We start from the raw sequence: 20,198 nt of genomic DNA, 5'->3' as shown, positions 1-20,198 counted from the left end.
GACTTAGACCAATTGGAATGTTGAGGGAAAACCCCATGAGGCAGCAAGCATGTGAGATAATGTGTCAGTCCCTCAAAAATGTTTGTCCATCCTACTCTGTGTATCCACTGCTGTTCCCTATTCACGAAGAATAAAGTGTGGGGAAAATAGCTCTTAGCTATTTCTCCATTTTTAAAAAATAGATCTGTCATCTTCATGAAATACTTCCTTATACAACTATATTTTTTATAACAGTGTGTCACAAATCTAGCCAGTTGCTAACCCAACAAAGACTATGTACGCTCAACATTTTGTTTGGAAGTTAGGGTTTTCCAGCTGCCTAACAAAGGTGTGATTTTACCCATGATTTACCTGAATTAAATACCTGGCATGTTGTAGGTACACAATAAATGTCTATGTAATAAATACTGTATTTTATACCCGTTTAAAAACTGTGCAATATTGTGCTGATGAGAAAATGTTCTAAGACTTCTAACTTCAGCTAGAGAAGATACTCTGCTCCCCTTCTTTTGGGTTTCTGAGAAAGACAAACTGTTTGCTTCACTAAACTACTAGCAGTAACTTACACTGCTTGGGTAAGAAGTTTTAGCACAATTGACAGTAGAGTTGAGATGAGGGACAAGGATGAACCTTAGGAACAAGGAAAGGCAACAAGTTCTAAAAAAGCCTTCACTTCAAGTCAATAATATGAATACAAGAGAGAGTCACCTGATTCATGATCTCTATGAAAAACAGAGAAAATCATGGCCAACAGCCTTTCTCTGGTTCCCTCACCTACCTAACACTCAAGGCTTTCCCATCCTTTCCAAGAAGCAGAGGTAACAATATTGAAACAGATCCAGAACCACTCCTCCACTGTTCTAACTGTGCTTCTGTTCTACTTGACTTAGACCAAATTGTCGAAGGAAAATTTAGTTTTTTCTGGAAAGATACCCTTTACAGCTTAGCATACTCAAAAGGCTTCACTTAACTACCTAGTTAATACTGCCTCTGCTGCCATCAGTCACTTTCTATCCCACTGTCTTACTTTATTTCACCTTAGTAGTAATTCCTATCTCAAGTAGCCTTAACTATCCATCTATGATTCCACTGAACAATCAACCATGTATCTCCTTGTTTTGTTTCACAAATGTATCCTCTGTGTCTAGAATAATACCTGTTAGGTTGGTTGGTTCTTAAATATTTTTGGGTGAAAAAATGAACAGATTAATGATGCTTTCACCTCAGTTACCAAAGCTTCAAACATTTCACCTCCCCAAGTCTTCAACCTGCTCATTAAGAGTGGTCAGGATGCAACAAGTTATGTTGTTCCTTCAATTGCTTCCACTTTCACTCTCTAAATGTATTTTCGTCTTGACTTCTTTTAAGATACACTTCAATTACTGTGTGTTTCCTATTTTTGTCTTTAATTTTAGAAATTCCTAATGATCAGCATATGCCTTATAGCAAGCAAAAATGCAATATATATTTACCTTTTAAAAACATAATATGGTGTTTCTGTAAATAACATTATTCAGTATATAATTAATGATAAAATTATGAATATTCTGAAGAACTTTATAAGTTATCCACTCTATAGCATTTGGCAAATGCATAACATAAAATGCACTAACATCCATTTTAACATTTTTATCATTTAGGAACAATGAGTTAATAGTAAAGAAATATAAAATGCAAATGTAATATTAAAACACAATTTTAATTTTAGAGCAAAGTATCAATTGCTAAGGTTTGAATTAACCACAAAATTAAAGTAAATTGAGAGAACATTTCTCAAATGTAAAATTGCATATTTTACTGTATATGAGACTTGCTGGGAACATCAAGAGGTAGTAATACCCAAACAACAAGCAGAGGCTTACACTCACTTTTCTCACATGCTGAGAATTTTATCTCATCTGTTTAAATCAGTAACTTACGTTAGTGCATCATAATGACAATATCTTTTATAGCTACATTTTATATATTGTGGTAATAATATAGAAACATAGGTGTTATTTATTAAAATCCATTCATGATGTATATTTGCCTTTTCCCCATAACTTATGGTTAAACTGTATATTTATTTTGCTTGTAATAGTCAATTATTTTTTCATAAATCAACTCATAAACCCAACCTTCACAGGATTTAAAAAAAAAAAAAAAAAAACCTCTAAATCTATTGTAGAAATTGAATAGAATTTAGATTTCTTAGTTTTTAGAAAGTGATATATATACACTTTTAATAACAGAATCATTCTTGGGAGAAAAAAGAAAACAGTATATGTGTGTAATGCCATATTCACTGAAAGGGTCAACAGCCCCAAGGAGCTCTGTTTATGAGCGATATTAACACCAAACAGAGAGCTTAGCAATGTCTGTTTCTAAAAATAAACCCTGTGTGTCTCTTGTTGTCATGATCAACCAGAGTCCTGTGTGCTCTGAGACAGCACCAAGGCCGCCTCTTTGCCTTTGCATAAGCATTATACATTATTACCGAAACCTCTCCCTTTTCTCTCAAGGTGGCAGAGATAAAAAGAATGCTGCAATCACCCTAAGCACACATTTAAACATTATTGCCCCTTAAGCAGACAGTTATCTTGTTATTTTGGCAGCAGGAAGGAATCTGTGGTTTCACTTGAATGTTATTCTTCTTTATTTAAACTACTAGAAATAACCCAAAAATGACAGAATGCTCTTTCTATAAATAATCATTCCAGTGTAGAGTTATATTAGGAGGTAACTCATATGGCATGATAACGCCTAACAAGCTAATCTTAGACCTGCGATGCCGTAAGATAGAAATACCGAGGCTAAGAATAACTGACCCAAAGGAGTCAGCCTGCTAAACAGAAGCACAGACATGTGGACATCTGCAGGTTTTAATGCATTTAATGATCTTCTGAAAGCTTCTTTCCCCTAGGAAGGCAATAAATTATGTCAATCATTAACGTGATAATCAATAATGCTTTTACAATGTATTGATTCCTGAAGATGGCTCAAGATTCTCATAGCAAACAAGATTATCAAAATGACATGATGTAAAGCAAAGGGTGGGCCTTGCATAATTAGATTAGTGGTAATAGTGAATTTTATGCTTAAGCCACCTATGAAACATACAATATTCTTCCAATAAAGTCAAATGTAACTCAAGATAAAGTAAAATATAGTATCATGATAGTATATATAAACACTGCCATCCAGTTTTCACCTAAAATGTCCAAATTGGACACAAATTAGACAGATATGTATTCAAAATAAGTAGAAACTGAATTTTGTTAGCTAGATCTTTATTTGGCTAGAGAATTTCCCATTGTACATTGAAATTAGGATTTGAGTGGTAATAATATAGACTTTATTAACCTTACCTTTCTAGGTAAAGACCAAGGTGAACATAAGTCAGATCTTTTGGTCAAAATAAGTGAACCTCATAGTGTTAACATTTCAAAAAAAATTACTTTCTTTTGCCAAAATACACTGATAATAATTTGCTATTTTGAAGTGGGGCTAACTTTACCCTCAGGACCTGTGTATCATGAACACTGGGAAACAGATGCCAAATGCATTGGGAATGTTGCTTCTGTCCAGAGCATCTGCTCCAAGGAAAAGAGCATTCTCAGAGAAGCTTGGTTTCCTTAAGCTCCTCTCAGCCCTGGATAATGCTCACTTCCTCAAATTTAATTATCTAGCACTGAGAACGTGAAGTAAGGATCTTCCAGAAAGACTTTCAACATAGTTGCCTATTTGTACCTTAAACCTCCCAGGATTAAGAAGTCTGCCTAGATATTTGTTTATAAATACATAAATGTATTCACATTTTTAGTACCAAGCAGATCTGAATAAAATTATCCTATCCTAAATATTTTTTTGAGAAAAAGTGGCAGGATTTTAAACATGACCCTCCCATTTCCTACCTACAGTAACCTTCAGTAAGTATCTTACCTCTCTGAATGTATTTCCTCAACTGTAAAATACCAATACTGCTGCAACAACTACCGCCTCATTAAACTGTGATGAGTATTAAATGATAAAGTGATACACATAGAAACTTTTGAAACATTAGCCATTGTGTCAATAATAAGAAAAATGACATAAAAATTTTTGAAAAAATATGCTTACAATCACTGATCTCTAAAATTGGAACTAAGCCAGGAGCGGTGTCTCATGCCTTTAATACCAGCACTTTCGAAGGCCGAGGCGGGCAGATCACTTGAGGTCAGGAGTTCAAGACCAGCCTGGCCAATATGGTGAAACTCCATCTCTACTAAAAATACAAAAATTAGCCCGGCATGGTGGCATGTGCCTCTAATCCCAGCTACTTGGGAGGCTTAAGCAGGAGGATCGCTTGAACCGGGAGGTGGAGGTAAAGTGAGCCAAGATCACACCACTGCACTCCAGCCTGGATGACAGAGTAAGACTCTGTCTCAAAAAACAAAACAAAACAAAAGAAAAGAAAATAATTAAAATAAAATAAAATTAGAACTAAATAACTAGAAGATCAGAGTGGAGTATGATAGAAAAAAAATAAAAATGGGCAGTGATAACTAACTTAAAATGAATCGTTCCTAATATAAAAATCATGTACTTAAAATACCCCTTTGAATTTTGATTTTGAGCATATTTCAAAAGCATCATCAAGAATAAAGTTAATACAGTGCTTAACTCATCAAGAGCTTTTTCTCATTCACCCTAATGGAGTTCCCTGAAAACTTTCTGAGTAAACATGTTTTTACTAAAGCAGGAACTCCCAAGCTATGATGTTATTTAATGAAAACTCAATGAAATTTTCTTATTTTTTGTTTTCTGGATTTTAGGGAGTTTATTTTGTTTTTAATATCAAGTTTCAAATTTGAAACAACTTCATGACATTCTCATTTGAACCCAGTTTGGAAATGTCATGCCTTAGACATTCACCAAAATGTACCTCAAGCAAATTGAAAATAACATCCACATGGCTGCAACTGGGTCAATAATAAATATACATTATGAATTTAAAAGTTTCTGATACAAGTGGTGAACCATAAGGAGAAGCAGGAAAATAAAGTCGTGGGTATTTCCAACCTTATCAGCATGCAAAAAGTTTAATCATAAGTAAATGACTAGTTATACTCTGTGGTTTGGTAAATTTCTTTCTTCCTTAAAAGTGGTTTTCAATGGATTTAATTATTGGGTATTTAAGAAACATTATGCACAAAAAGCCCATCACTGATTTTACTGTGGAAAAGTTAACATTATGATAATGAATGGAAAATATATTCTTATAAAAACATAAGAATTACTTATTCTTACATTCATGAATCATAGCAACTTAGAGTAAACCTAAACATAATGTTCTCTGATAACACTTGAAAGTGTATGTCGTCTAGTGTTGTGAAAAATCTTGTTTAAATTAAATTTGTTTTGTGCAAATGACTTAGTTGAAGAAGAATGGAACTAGGAAGACAAGGCATTTCCTCTTTCTTTGCTTCTTTTTTGCCAACTTACTGGGAAAAGAAAAGGGAAAACTGCCAACAGCAAGGACACCACACATCCCAAGCTAACCACTCACTTCAACTTCCTTTCAAAAACAGGGTGGACCATGGCACTGCCACACTGATTTGACGCGCACACCAACATATTTCTGAATTTCTTTTAAAAGCTTCTTTTCTAAAGTCATTTTCATGGGCTTTTATTTCAATTAAATTACTTTCAAAGCATTCAAATTCAGAAAAATAATGTTAAAATGTAGTTATCATTCCATATTGTAAAAATTGTTCATTATTCTTAAAATGTAATACTTATGACAAACTCCTGGCAAAGGCACTGCATTTTGAGTATTTTAAAGATAATCCTCCTTTCATATATTAAAAACAATTCATATATTATTATATTTCTCCAAAAATTTTTTATGTGCCTCCTTTAAGGCAACATTAAAGGAATATTGTATGCAAGCTTATAATAAATGTTTGTAAGGCATGAGGCCACAATGTTGACTCTCCTTCCTTCAGAAAATATGATTAATAGCCTAGAGAGATCCAGTTTCTTCCACAATTACTTCAGTCCCTTTATTAGGGAGCTGCTTCCAGCAATAGACAGTACTAAGAAAGGCAATCTATTCAACATTAATAAAAAACTTGTATTCAATACTAGTAAAAAATACTTATTTTAGTATTTAAACAGATATATTATCTTCATGAAAAGAAAGTCAACATCCATAGTTCAATTGAAAGGGAAATTACAAACATAGTCCATGTACTTGATTATATTTGTGGAAACTGAAAAGTAAATAAAATTGCAAAGAAGAAACTTCTAATCACCAATATACACACTGTAGTAAATACTGCTGGTGTCTAGCTAAATATTCTTCCTGCTTCTTTGTTCTTCCCAATAGAAACGAGCAGGTTTCGGTATCCTACTTCCACAGCTCAGTCATGGGCCCCACACTCTTCTCAAAAACAATTTAAAGAAAAGGCAGGTGATGCTATTCTGGCCAATATATTATAAAAGATGATTTGCTGGAGAAGTTCTGGGTAAGAGTTCTTTCCTTTAAAAGAGATGCCAAGAAGGCAAAGTTTCCCTTGTTTGTCACTGGAATTTGCCGTGCATAAATATACATGACGCCTGGAGCTGCTACAAATCTGTTTGCAACCGACCATTGGAGGATCCAACCTTAGGATCACACCAACCAAGGCTAAGACCAGCAGAGCGGAACTATATGAAGGATCTGAAGGCTGCTGCCATTTTTGACCACCTGCTGCTGCCTAACCACCCAACTATTTCATTACATGTCCTGTTCGACTATCATTCTGACTACAGTCTTCTTTTACTTGCCGGAGAAAACAACCTAACTAACGTACCTGCTACTTACAATTAATCACTGTTAGTATTTTGGCATAGTAGCTTTGTGTGGGGGTGTGTAGGAAACACTTCTCACAGGATATATACTTATTATAAAAATTCATACACTGCAAAGAGGTATGACACTAAAAGAAAAGACCCCTCTTCTTCACCAAACACAGCACAGCATCTTTCCTGATTTCTTCCTATCTTTATACGAATTCTTCAAGAGATAGATGGACAGATTTTAAAAATTACAAAAATAAGAACATATCACTGATGTTATTTTTATTTTTAAAAACTGAAATTAAGTTAACTGAATTTAAATTTAAATTTAACTGAATTTAGCAGATTTAAAACTGCAGTTGAAGGAACTATAAATGAATTAAATACTTCCTTAACATAAGAGATACTATTTCCAAGAAGACCTCCCTAAGGTTAAATAAACTGTTTTTAAAAATCAGTGCTTTGAATCTTTTTTTAAGTATGTGTTTCTATTTTAAGCAGCAGGGAGTCTGTCCCTGCTCAGAAAAAGAAGGATATTAGCATTTCTTATATCCTTCCATCTCACCTCCAACACACCTGACACTGGTCAGCTTTATTAATATTTTTACATTGCCCTACTTTATAATATGTGCCTTCTGCCCTATAAACACAATAGTTGTTTAAATGCATTCAGTGCTCCCTCATTACTTTGATAATGTTTTCTCTATTTCTCAATTTAGTTTTTTTGTTTGTTTTAAGTTCATCTCTTCATTGTGTGGCTTTCACTGTCAAGCAGTCTCTTTCATGTCTGAGAATTTCTACCTTGTCTATTTTTTTTTATTTTAATAACATTGGCTAAGTGTCACATTGAGTTGCACTTTTTGTAGAACTTTCGAGACTTTTTTCTTCATTGTCTTTAGATATTGTTTGCAGTATACATATGATAAGCCTTCTGAGTCTCTTCTTCCATAGGCTCCACTGTACCTACAAGAACTCCTGAGGAATTATTTACCATTTAGCATTTGCGAGCCCAATTAGGATATGAGTCTGCTGAGCATTTGCATCCAGTTTTCCAAAAGATGGAGAGGTCTTTCAATGTGCAAATTAATTTTTTTCTTTTTCAGTGAATTACTTTTCTTCATTTTGCAAAATTACCTTCTGTTTCATTGTTTGGGAATATCAACTTCTGGGACACAATCTTGTTAGATTATCTTTGTCTTTAAAATTTATAGACTTTTCTCTAATTGCATTAACCCATTTTCCTTTTTCATTCACTCTGAGTTTTTCAAAACTTTCAACTTTATGCCTAAAGATTTTCACCTGAGCCTATTCTGTTTTCTTCTATTTCTAATGAATATTTTTCTATAATCATTATGATTTTCCATTTTTAATTCATTTCCTGAGATCTAGATCTCCTTTCTCATTTCATTCTCTTATCATTTCACCTTTGAGCTTTTCTTTTATAAAATTTATGTTTTTTATTAAGGTTCTCTTTTTGTGGGAAGCAATACTTAGACATCTAATTCCATGGGTTCAATGAGTTGATGTTTCTCCTTCGTAGAAGCTCTAAGGTTAGTTGGTGAGATGTACATCATTCCAAAGAGCTATGAATCAATCATTCTTCCAGTTTAGTGTGCTGCCCTGAAGTCTTCATTTCTACTATTTCTCGGTCACAAGAGCAAACAAGAACAACCCTAAAAGGTGAGGATTCAGTTTGCGTCTCTCCGGATTTGGGAATTTTAGTGAGAATTCTCAGGAGCTAGTCAACTTGCCAGTAAAATTCTAAGACAGCCCAGGAGACAGGTCTCTCTGTTATGATCAAAGAACCTCCGCTTCCATTTTTTTCCTTGGTTGATAGACTCTGAGGTCTATTGCACTAGGTTCTATCATTTTCTTTACTCGGATACTGTTGAATAATTGGGTGGCAGGGGTTCAAGGGGTGTTTGTTGGCTGACATGCTATATTGAGCTCACTTCATTATTTATCAGTAGTGAGAAATTATGAGGTACATTTTCAAAATCTCTGATCTCCAAAATCAAAATCATCATTTAGAATATTTTTTGAATTCAGAATTTCAATTTATTTTCATCTCCTAAGGGGTTTTATTGTATTTTCCTACTTAACGGACATACAATAATTATGCCTCCTGTGTCATCCTTAGAAACATAAAATACTCATTCTTGTCCCCATTCTCAATGAGCCTATTTGTAACTATATTTCTGACTGATACCTATCAACTCTCTCAATTGGTAACAGATTTGCAAGTGAAGATAACCTGAGTTAGAGAATGGCAAAACAGTAATTATGGGGAATACCAGAAGTGATTCTTGACATGACAGGAACATTTTACAGACTTACATTTTCATAATTAGATTCTGCTTTTCAAGTAGACATAAGTGACGTGACTCCCGAATCTAAAATGTTTCCTTCTCCTCAACACCACATACCAAGGAACAAAGGGATTCAAAAAGGGTGAAGACATATAAAATAATTTTAGAATTTCAATTTAAATGTTTTTCTTTTATACCATAAAATAAGAATAGATGGCCAAAATAGGAGTTTTCCTTATTGTAAATATATCTTACATTACTTCTGTACAACCTCTAGGAAATTCCTTTGTAATAATTGTTCCAATATTATTTGGCCAGCTCTGCTGCCCAACATGTTAAATAAGATGCCTGGCAACGGGAGAACACCCCTAATCCTGCCAGCTCCTGCAGAGTGACCTGAGTCAATATTTGCGCATGCTTCAGTTTCTGCCACAGTTATCACTTACACTGGCCCACACAAGCCACAAAAGTAGGGATGTACTTGGCATAATGTGTCACTCATACTGAATTCTAAGATCTAATATTATAAAACTTTAAACTAAAATATATTAGTACAATATTATAGAATCTGGTTCTACCAAAGATGGTTAGCCTGGCTGTCAGTATCAGAAAAACACAGAACCATAAAAAACACTTGTATTCCAATAGTATATAAAGAGCACTGAACAAAAACCATCTATATTAGTGCATAATATCCAATATAACTAGAACAACAAATGGGAACTCTAAAGCAATTGCTAAGTAAATTATACAGCAGAACCAATGTTTTAAAAATAAGTTCAAAAAATCTGCCATTGGGGTTCACTGTTCAATCACATACTGTGCAACTTCCTTGACTTTATTATATAATGAGACATTTCACAGAACACACACATACACACACACACACACACACACACACACACACACACATACACTAACCACTCTGACCTATAGTAATAATCTGCATAAGGAAAAATCTTAACTCTTATCAGACCAAGATAAAAAAAATAGTTGATTTATAAGATAATTAAAGAAAACGGATTATCAAAACAAACAATCATTTCCTCCCATGTGACCTACAATGTAACTTATTTGGCTTGTTCAGCAAGATAGAACATGGCATTGAAAAGCCAGGATCCTAGGTTCATTCACTAAAAACAACAATAATAATAATGAGTATAACTTTTAAAGACATATTGACACATTTGAACCTCACAAGAATGCTAAGAGACAAGCAGAAGGACATCATTATTCTTCAGTTCGAAGACAAGTAAAAAATCAGTACACAATTGGCTAGCAGCAGAGCTCATGCTAGAGTAAAGAGCGTCTGACTCCTAGAACAGTGCTCTCTCCACTCCTCTTCACTGCTGCCAGGCATCCTTTCTCTCTTTCAAATCCAAAGACTCTCTCTACTTCTAAGCCTATGAATCACATCCAGACCACTGGTCCAAAAGGGAGCTAAACAAGATTTGTAGCTAAAGACAAACACATCCCTAATTTAGCTGTTAACTCAAAGGACAAACCCTACTGATAGTGGTTCACCAGCATCACCATCTGTTTCCTAGCCCTACAGCGGTGGATCTCAGTTTACTGAAGGTTAAAATAGGTAGAGAGATTTTAAAAACCTCAGTGCCCACGCTGTCCCCCACACCAATTAAATCAGAAATTCTGGGAGTGAAATCTAGGTATCGTATTTTGTAAAGAGCTACTGGTGAGTCCACCTTTGAGAACCAGTGCCTCACAGGAAATACATAATAAAGACTAAATTAAATTTAAGAACATATATGAAATATATGCTATGGTAGGAAGAATGCAATTGTTTTCATGCTTCATGTTTTAAAAATAAACAGAACTTAGTGATTATGTGTTTATACCAGACAAGTTTGGGAGTTGATGTTAACCTATATCACCTTTCATTTAATAGCTGGTGCTTAAATGTTGCTTCTTGTAGAACTGGCAAAAGCATGGACAGACTGAAACACTTCCCCGTCTGAAAATCTTATTGCTTTGTATGCAAACCACTAAATGCTAGGAAAATGACCATCTCTACTGAAATAGGTGTAAAGTTGTGTGTGATTATCAAAGATGTGGAGAAAAAAAATCCAAAGCTTGCAAACACCTGTAGCCAGCCTCACAGTCAGCAGACACTTGCTACTTGGAAGGCATGTATGTTTCTACCATATGAAAGAAATATCAAACTTGAAACACAGATGTGAGGACTAAAAGGATAAAGCATAGTACTGAAAAGATTTCTAAAACAGTTATTTTCAAAGAGTTCATCCATATTTTAAAAATAAAATGCTAAGTTAAATGACCAGTCCCATTAGAGACATACCTGCTAAACCCTCGCGGAGACCTTGTCAGCTTTGCTGCTACAAGAATAAATGGTACTGAAATCCTGGTAGGTTTGCTTTTGTTAAGAAGGCACTACTCATTAACATAATTCCTGTCACTTAAGTGTATAAATGCCAAATTGTGCAAAATTGATATTTTATTGTGATTCCATGAGAAGACTGGGTCAACAGAAGCTTTGACCTTAAAAACATCATAACTAACCAAGGTTTAAAGAAAACTAGCTTTAGACATAGATCCCCATATGGGAAGGTGTATTAACACCAAAACAGACATCATGCCAACCTGTGGAGTATTTCTTTCACACCTAGCTCTACAAAGTAAACACTGCTTTATATGGCATTCTTATCATGGAAATCTAGGCGGTGATCTATAATTACAATTAAGCCCACATGGGAAGTGGGATCTAAGTGAGAACTTTAAGCCAATTTTAGGTTGAAACATTCAGAAGGGAACAGAAACAAAGAGTTCCCAAAGCTTTAGGAAATAGCCATAGGAAATAAATATGAAAGGCAATTATTACAAGTAAGTGATATTGCCTGGAGAGTATATTCATTTACTAAGTATAAATCGACAAGGCTGACAAGCTCCATCTCCCACCAACTCATCTCCTGGAGAAACTAGAAATTAGAATCTGTTTCTATTATCCTTTAAAATGCTGCACCTGCTTTTAACACATTTACATGTGTGTTATGCCATCGCATCTGCCTGACAATGCTAGACTTTCCACATGTTTCTGAAGAAAATTAAAATAAGCATCTGCTAATAACAATTGTATTTCATCCTAAACAGTTTCATTTGGGGCTGTCAAGAAAAAGGCACATAATGGAAAAAAGAAAACTACCTTTATAACTCTGTAGCAAACATATTTTAGGAGGTAGTCTATAAATAGATGTGCTTCTGTAGGCACACAGTAAATACAAAATCATCAGGCTAGCCAGTGCTAAAACAGAAGCCCCGATATGAACTTACCTGATTTTTAAAGTCCTATTAGAATAGGCTTACAATCAGTATAGATCTCCTTTTTCTAGTGGCATAGTAAAGGTGAAAACACCTCCAACTACATTTTACTTATCTCAGTTTCATCTTTCATCAGAAGCAATAGTTTGCAATTTCATTCAGAAGCTGCTGTCCCTAAGCAGACAGAATATGCACAGAAACAGTAATGGAAGGGATCTAAGTTAAACCCTACAGACGCACCAAGAAAATAGCAACATCAACACGAAAAAGCAGCAATTTCCTTAAGAGAGGTGCTTTTCTTAGCTGCATTTCCCAAGCCAGCCCCCTTTCAAACCTAAAACGTCTCAGTTATGAAAGAGGATCTTACCTGAGCTGATCATACTGTGCATTCTTTGCTGAGCCAAGAGCTGCTCTCGTCCAGCCACCCCATCTGAGGAAAAACAGGAGTCACTCTCGTAAATTGTCTGCAGCATAATCCAGTCACTCTTACTTCAGCTACATGAAACATTCATCACTGCTCAGTGCACCGGCCCCAGGAGCTACCCTCGCTGGTTCTGCCTCCTCCCTGAGGAGAAGCAGCAGAGGATCAACTTCGACAATGATTTCCTTTCTGCTCAGATGGACATCCACTTTTTAAAAGAGCTGGACACTTTTCCCATGTTACCAACCTGTGTGCAAAGCAGAAAGGACAGAGTGGATGCTATAGCTCTCTGGAGTTTAGGTTATCCGGGAAGCTACAAGCAGGTGGGAAATAGGAACGTGCTTCGGGGTTATTTCTTTGTCAGAATAAGTAGAAAATTATTAAGTCTACCCACGAGAAAAAGAAACCAATTAAACCTGGCTTATAGTTCTTCAGGCTGCTAGGGTTTTGTTGCAAAAACCCTCAGTCCTGTAAGTGGCTCCAGCCGGTGCCCTTCTCCTATCTGCGTCTGTGCCTCTCTTCCCCCTTTCTCAGTCTCTCTCAGCTCAAGTTGGCTAAAGCAAGTGGTAATCCATTTGCATATGAATCAACAACAGCATGGCCCACAGGCACAGAAATAGAACAATGGTCGGCCTGAGCCAAAAATAGGTCAAGCATGGCCGAGTGATTGGAGCCTGCATTAATGCATTTAAAAATACCCCAGCAAACCCAGCTGTCCAGCCTCTATCTTTCAAACCATAATTCTCTATTGCAGGGCCTTAAAAGCAATTAACTCTTTCCTCCCTCGGAGCTTGCTTTACACACTGTGTTTCCATACTGGCGATTTGCTTCCAAAGAAAGGAAGGCAAGAAAAAAAATTAAGAATCATAATTCTAAGAGGGCAAATGCACATACATTTCATTTCATTTTATTTTTGTAGTATGTGTTTTTGGAAGAGAGAGGAGAGAAGTGCAGAGCTCTGTATTGGTTCTAAAATAATACTGGAAGCTTTTGCTCATAATGTGGTTTCTGCCTCACCCACGCACAGCAATCCTGGTGTTCTATTTTTGTTGCCTGTTTCTCAGGCTACACTGCAGTTGGCTGTACCACTAGAAGCTTTTCTGCCTTCTAGTTTCAGGACTAACAGGAGATTTAGTAAAGGTAGTTTTGGAAAGCAAGCACACCCCAGAATAAAATTTTTATGAAGGACCTTGATTTTTTTACTTGCTATTTATCCAAGATAATTGTCCATTTCACAAATCATATCGTATCTTAGTACCACCTATGAATTGTATCGCACCCATGTAGTTAGTACTATATCTACAAACAAAACAAAACACAAAACCATGGCTTATATGTGAAAATTTCCCGTCTGATCCTCTCAGGCTAAATTCAATTTACTTGCAAAAGGAAAAGAAAATACTCTGATTTCTTATGAATACAGAATTTCTAAGCATATGCACCTGTTGATGGATAAATCAATATGGTTAGTACCCAACTATGACTGTTCTGCATTCAGCTATACATTGGTTGCCTGAAATATGAGCCTCTTAACTTTTCTATAGAAATACCATTTATGATAGTCAATAGTTTCCCAGACACATTGTGGCGTTCAGCTATACAGTGCAGTAGATAGTATCAGAGTTTTATAGTCTCTGGTGCACATTTATATCATTTCTATATAAGAGATAAATTTTACATTCCAAAGTGGGATTCTAGCATCTTGTCACTTCCAAGAGCAAACCCAAAAGTGATAATCTACTAGTCATGGAAGCTCTTTTCTCTTTTCTAAACTAAATCAGCGAGGAAAATGTAAGTCTAAGGCATCAGAAGCAAAAGCGAAAAGAGGAAAAATCAGATTATTTCAAGATTCCCAGAACAATTCAACGAAAGAGGGATCTTGGTTAACTACAGAGTATGAAGTCAGAGGAGGCAGACAAGGGGACACAGAGTTTTGACGAAAGGGAAGAAATAAACATGTTAAATCATTCATCACATAATCCACTGCTGAACTCCTCTTTTTTCACGGATTAATTTCCACTAAATACTTCTTGAAAAATTGTACTTGATAAATTACAATTTTTAAAAAATGTTTATTCCAAACTGCATTGGACTTAAGCTACACAACAAAATCTTTTGTTCTTATCAGTGAAAAAAAAAAGATCTGATTCCATCTGATATTACAAATAAACTTCTGATTAAGAAATTCACATGTAAAATTCAAAGATTAGAAACAGTGTGGACCTAACAATTTTCTCTGAGGATGATGTATTGATGTAGTAACTATCATCACATTTTAGACCTGGGAGGAAATTTAGAGATAAAATTAGAAAATTAGAGATAGTCAATCAAGGTTTGCAAACTCTGCCTCATGACGTTGGGTACCTGGGAGTTAGACCTAAGTTTCCTCAAAAGAAGGTTCTCCTTAGAACCAGGAGAGCTCCACTTTTATCTATTTACATTTGGAGATTTAAGATTTCTTTCTAACAACTTTTTTTTATTATTCTGCAAAACTTCTATTTAAAGAACGTTTTTAAAATTGAGGTATATTTGAAAAACCAAACAAGATTCTTTATATTTTAGCTGTACAATTTGATTTGATATACCTACAACTTGTGAAATAATTATCATAATGAAGCTACAAATCCATCACCTCTGCTAGTTACCCTTTTTTTTTGTGGTGAGATCAGAACAAGAACTTCTTATATTGAGAAAAACAGTAACTGAAATTCACTCATGAGGAAACTAAGGAGACTTGATTACAAAACAATTTATTATTGGAGTCAAGCTTTAAAGAGAGTCGCTTAAGGAAATACAGGTAATTAATAACTAACCAAGCAGGTCTTGCATTTATATTATCCAGTTTCCCATCTTGTCCTTTACCAAAATGATACAAATCATTATCTGAGATATTCTGAATAAAATTTAATATGATCTACTAATGAAAAATCTGTTTCAGAGTGATTTTTAAGAGAATACAAAAAATTATGATCAACATACAAGAAGGATAATAAAATCACAGTATTGATATAATATGCCTATTCATCTTTTGTCTTTTTAAGTTTAGATTACACCTTCAAATCACAATTCATTTTTTAAAAAGGATCTCTCAGCTTTTATAATTATAAACAAAAAATAGAATAAAATTCCATGAGACTGAGTTAGTAATTACCCTAGTTCTCAAAGGTTCCAGGAAGGTCATTCCATATAAAATAGCATAAATAATGTGTCTTCTTCATTTTGACCAAAATTTAACATGACATTTATTTACATTTCATCCCAGCATTCTTGTAGCATGTTTTTCCATTAGCCATTTTCTCTTTCATTTAACTCTTGAGAATGAAAAAATATCTTACAGTGAAAAGACATTGGATACTTACAAAAAAACCCACTTACTTCTGAAAAGAAAAACGGGTATCATTAAAACAACCATCAACTATATTGATTACTATATTTCTATTATTAAGAATGTTTAGTTAATTCTTCTTACATCATCTCAAAAATCCTAGTAAAGAAATGTAACTCTGTTACTTTTGGGGTATTTATAAAACTATATTTTACTAATTTGGGGAAAGAAGACAATATGTTCTATTACAAGAACTATAACAAGCTAATACAAATGTCAGGCTAGATTAGATGGGTAGTTTAAAAACTTTCAATATAATAAATTCAAATTCAATGAAATAAGCATTTATTGGAAATCCATCTAAATATTATATTTTATATACATATTGGTCAAAGAAAAAGGTAAAAAAAAGAACAAAGGTCAAAAAATACAGGTTCTCAATTTAATAGTAAATGAGAGTGGAAATCGAACCCTAATATAAAATGTTATTTCAAAGTTATGATAATCCCATTTCTTTTTATGCAGACATATAGGCAAAAAAAAAAGTATTAAAAACCTGTATGGCACCAAAATATTTTCAGAAATATGCTCAGACCTCTAGCTCACAGTGACCTTTTCTAAAATGGATTTGGATCATAATCCTGAAAGACACAATCCCACATGCCATAATCCTGAACGTTGAAACCTGAAAAGATTTTTTTAAATCCCAAAAGTCTAAATCCTTTAGGTCTAAAATCTCTCATGTCCACAATCCTGAAAATGACAATTTCAAAATATTAAAATCTTGAATATGAAATTTTGAAAGATGAATTCTGGAGAAGGGATTAGTTTTTGGTCACATGCAGGATGATTGCATCGTGTTAGTTGCATCATGTTAGGCAGTTGTTACGGTCTTTATTTGGAAATTAAGTATGGTTAAGGAGATACTTACGGGAGCCAAGCTGTCAAGGGGTGGGCCTGTAGATTCAATTTTAGAGATCAACTTGACTGGATTAAATTCTTAGAAACCTATTAAAGCATTTTTTTAGGGTGTGTCTGTGAGGGTGCTTCCAGATGACATTAGTGTGTCAATTTGAGTGGATTAGGTGGAGAAGATCTGTCCTCAGTGTTGTTAGGCACCATCCAATCCACCAGGGGCCCAGATGGAACAAACATAGGAGGAGAACTAGTTTCTCTCTGAGAACGAGGGCAGGCTTCTCTATGAATGCCTTGGACATCAGAAATTTGACTCTGCAAGAAGTGCATTAGTAGAATGTTGACTTTGCATATAAGCATTGTTTCCATACCCAAACATGTTGAAATTTCTTCAATAAACAAAGGAAATATTTTGTTATATCTGCATTTGTGAAAGAAAATGTATCAGGATTTTGGCTCTTTGGATAACTATATATGGGTTGGTGACCCACTGCATTTTTTGATCCATCATGCCAAAAAGCTTAGCTTATTCATCATGGAATTTTAGATGACTACAGTTATAAAAAAAATGGGTGCCCACAATCATCAACCACAGTGATATGCATTTATACATTTTCCTTTTTGACCTATTTCTTTATAAATACAGTTTGCTCATAACTGTTATACTGGGTATGACTGTTATTAGTATACCTGAGTATTTTTGCTTGTAAAAATTTGTGCCATCATTTCCTATTTTATTGTGTACAGTATTTTGTTTTGTTTTTATGTTTTTCAAATTAACCCCCTTTTCAAATGTAATTAAATATAATTTAAAGAATGCCTTATTATTTTTTACAGGATTGTATTTTTATCTTTTGGGATCTCCACACTTGAAATTATGAAGTTCAAGTTGTGTTTTTCTGGATTATAATAGACTTTCTTCTAAAATCAGTCTCAGTTGATAACTGGAAGCAAGCAAGGAAGATAGCGTAACCCAATTTATTCTAGCACAACGATATATCCTCAGATCATCTGTAATCAAGCAGACACTTTCAATGTATTAACAAACCCTAAGATTTAAAATTTAATTACCTCAAATACTGAATTTGTGCTCTACAACTGTATCATGCTATAAATTACTCACCAATAACTGGTGCTCCTCCACTCCCCTCACTCACTCACTCACTCAGTTGCCTCTTCTGCCAACCTGTCATTCCTCACACTATTGTTATAGCAATATAATCATACGCATTTGCCTGCAGTCAGTGAGTTTGATTCCCTTATATCTCCAAGGAATGGGATGGAGAAGAAAGTACAATGTACAAATTTTTGTCCTAACTGAAGACCTTATTTATCTGAATTTTCTATTTCTTAAAGAAACAGCATCAATTCTAATTGAGTATGGGATACTCAACAAGTGATTTCTCCCCACCTAGAAAGCCTAATTAAATAACAAATGGTCTTCACATGAGGAAATCTTCCTCATCTGAGGAAAGATTTTACATCAGGTAAAGGGTCTAAGAAATCATGTTTGCATTAAAATTTCAGGGAGACTTATATGTGAAAGCAGAACAAATCAATGACAACAAAAACTTTAGAATCATTGGCCTTGCACTGATTGAAAACAATTTCTTTCCTAACTCCTCCCTTCAAATGGGATGTGTTGAGCCACAATTTATTCTATTTTTAGAGGATTATAGAGGATCAAAATCACATGGACACTTGCTAGAAATGCAATTTATTGGTTCCTACCCCAGAACTACTAAGTCAGAATCTCTGGAAGGAATCTGTATTTTAACCGGCCCTCCAAGTAATTCTGATGCACAATAAAGTTTGAGAACCATAAGTTGAGACCATCCTTTCCAAAGCAGTAATTACATGGCAAAAATATAAAAGAATAAACTATCTTTTCGTGTGATTTCAAATTAGCCAATATTTTTAGAGAACAATTTTTTTAAATGGAAGTAATTAGACTAGGTAAGGCAAGGTAAGAACAAGGCTATTATTATTTGGAGTATGAAAGACTAATGTGGATTGTTCAGAAAGGGATCCTCTAGCTTGCAAATGAGAGCAGCATTGTACTCTTAAGGCGATGGGCATGTGTGCACAGCTTTTCCCTGCTCAGCCACTTTGTTCCAGGTTCTATTTTTCCTATTTGCCAGTGCACATCAGCCCCTCTCTGCAGAGCCCAAGGCAGCCGGCAGAGAAGGAGAAATCAATATGGCCCTGTACAGTCCTGTAATTAGAGACAAGTAAAACTTAATGGTCTTTTGATAGAATCAAAGGAAGCTTATTTTTTTCTATGAAAGCGAGTTATTTCATATATTGAATATCAACTATTTCACAGCCACAGTGCAAGCCCTGAATACATAAATGTATACACGAATGACACTGCCTCTACTTTCATGGAATTTTCAGTTTTAGAAACAATACAGTCAAGGTGATTACTATACAGTTTGATAAGAAACTCTATAACTAAATTTTGTTCAAATATTCCCTGAATGTTAATTTATAACCATGGATTCAAAATAATAAATCTTTCAGGATTGTTATAAGAATGACAGAGAATTATATAATGCCTGGCAAACAGACATTCAATAAATACTATTATTAATATAACTGGTTATAAAAATATCCTTCTGTGGACCTTGAATTCATGATTATTAAAATATTGAAAAGCTGTTACTCATCTATTTTTCTAAGAAACTGTATAAATTCTAAAGAAAGTTACATAATTGATTAAATGTTGAATTATTTACTCAGAGCTATAAAAAGTTTCATGCATCAACTTGAAAAGATACTCCATTTTGCTTTCTGCTGTATCGCCAGAGCTTAGCATAATGTCTGGCACATAGAATGACACTCAATAAATATTTCTGCAATGAATAAATGATTCCTTCTTCAGATAAACCTATTAAGTGACTACTGATATTGAGTAAATCACTAATATACTATTCAACCTCTAATATTTCATTGTTATTCATTTTATATTGTTTCTTATTAAAGTATCAATAACAAAAATAAATCATAGTCAAAAGCTAAGTATGTAACTGAATAAAGGATCTCACTGAAAGAAAGTGCAGTTTAGTTGTACTTTTACTTTTTGCATTTCTCTTTCCTTGTTGTTGTCCCACAGCATAGACCAATCAGTGAA

General features: G+C 34.4%; 1 protein-coding gene across 23 annotated transcripts in view; it reads right to left on the bottom strand.

Annotated features, from left to right (window-relative positions):
- Positions 1 to 20,198, bottom strand: part of HDAC9 (histone deacetylase 9) — a 900,368-nt gene that overhangs the window by 476,071 nt on the left and 404,099 nt on the right. For 9 of the 23 annotated variants that reach the window (XM_017526848.2, XM_017526858.2, XM_017526845.2 and 6 more), the window contains exons 1-2: positions 13,073 to 13,742; positions 12,772 to 12,834 (exon numbers count right to left, since the gene is read on the bottom strand). In XM_017526848.2, coding sequence (XP_017382337.1) covers positions 12,772 to 12,793 — 22 coding nt within the window. In that variant the 5' untranslated portion in view covers positions 12,794 to 12,834; positions 13,073 to 13,742. Of the gene's footprint in view, positions 1 to 12,771; positions 12,835 to 13,072; positions 13,743 to 20,198 lie in introns of those variants that run through there. The other 14 variants (XM_017526856.2, XM_037737895.1, XM_017526841.2 and 11 more) reach the window with 6 other exon arrangements.

Source organism: Cebus imitator, unplaced genomic scaffold (genome assembly GCF_001604975.1).
Source record: "Cebus imitator isolate Cc_AM_T3 unplaced genomic scaffold, Cebus_imitator-1.0 Scaffold45, whole genome shotgun sequence".
In the NCBI taxonomy this organism is placed as follows: domain Eukaryota; kingdom Metazoa; phylum Chordata; class Mammalia; order Primates; family Cebidae; genus Cebus; species Cebus imitator.
This window is presented reverse-complemented; position numbering and strand designations above follow the sequence as displayed.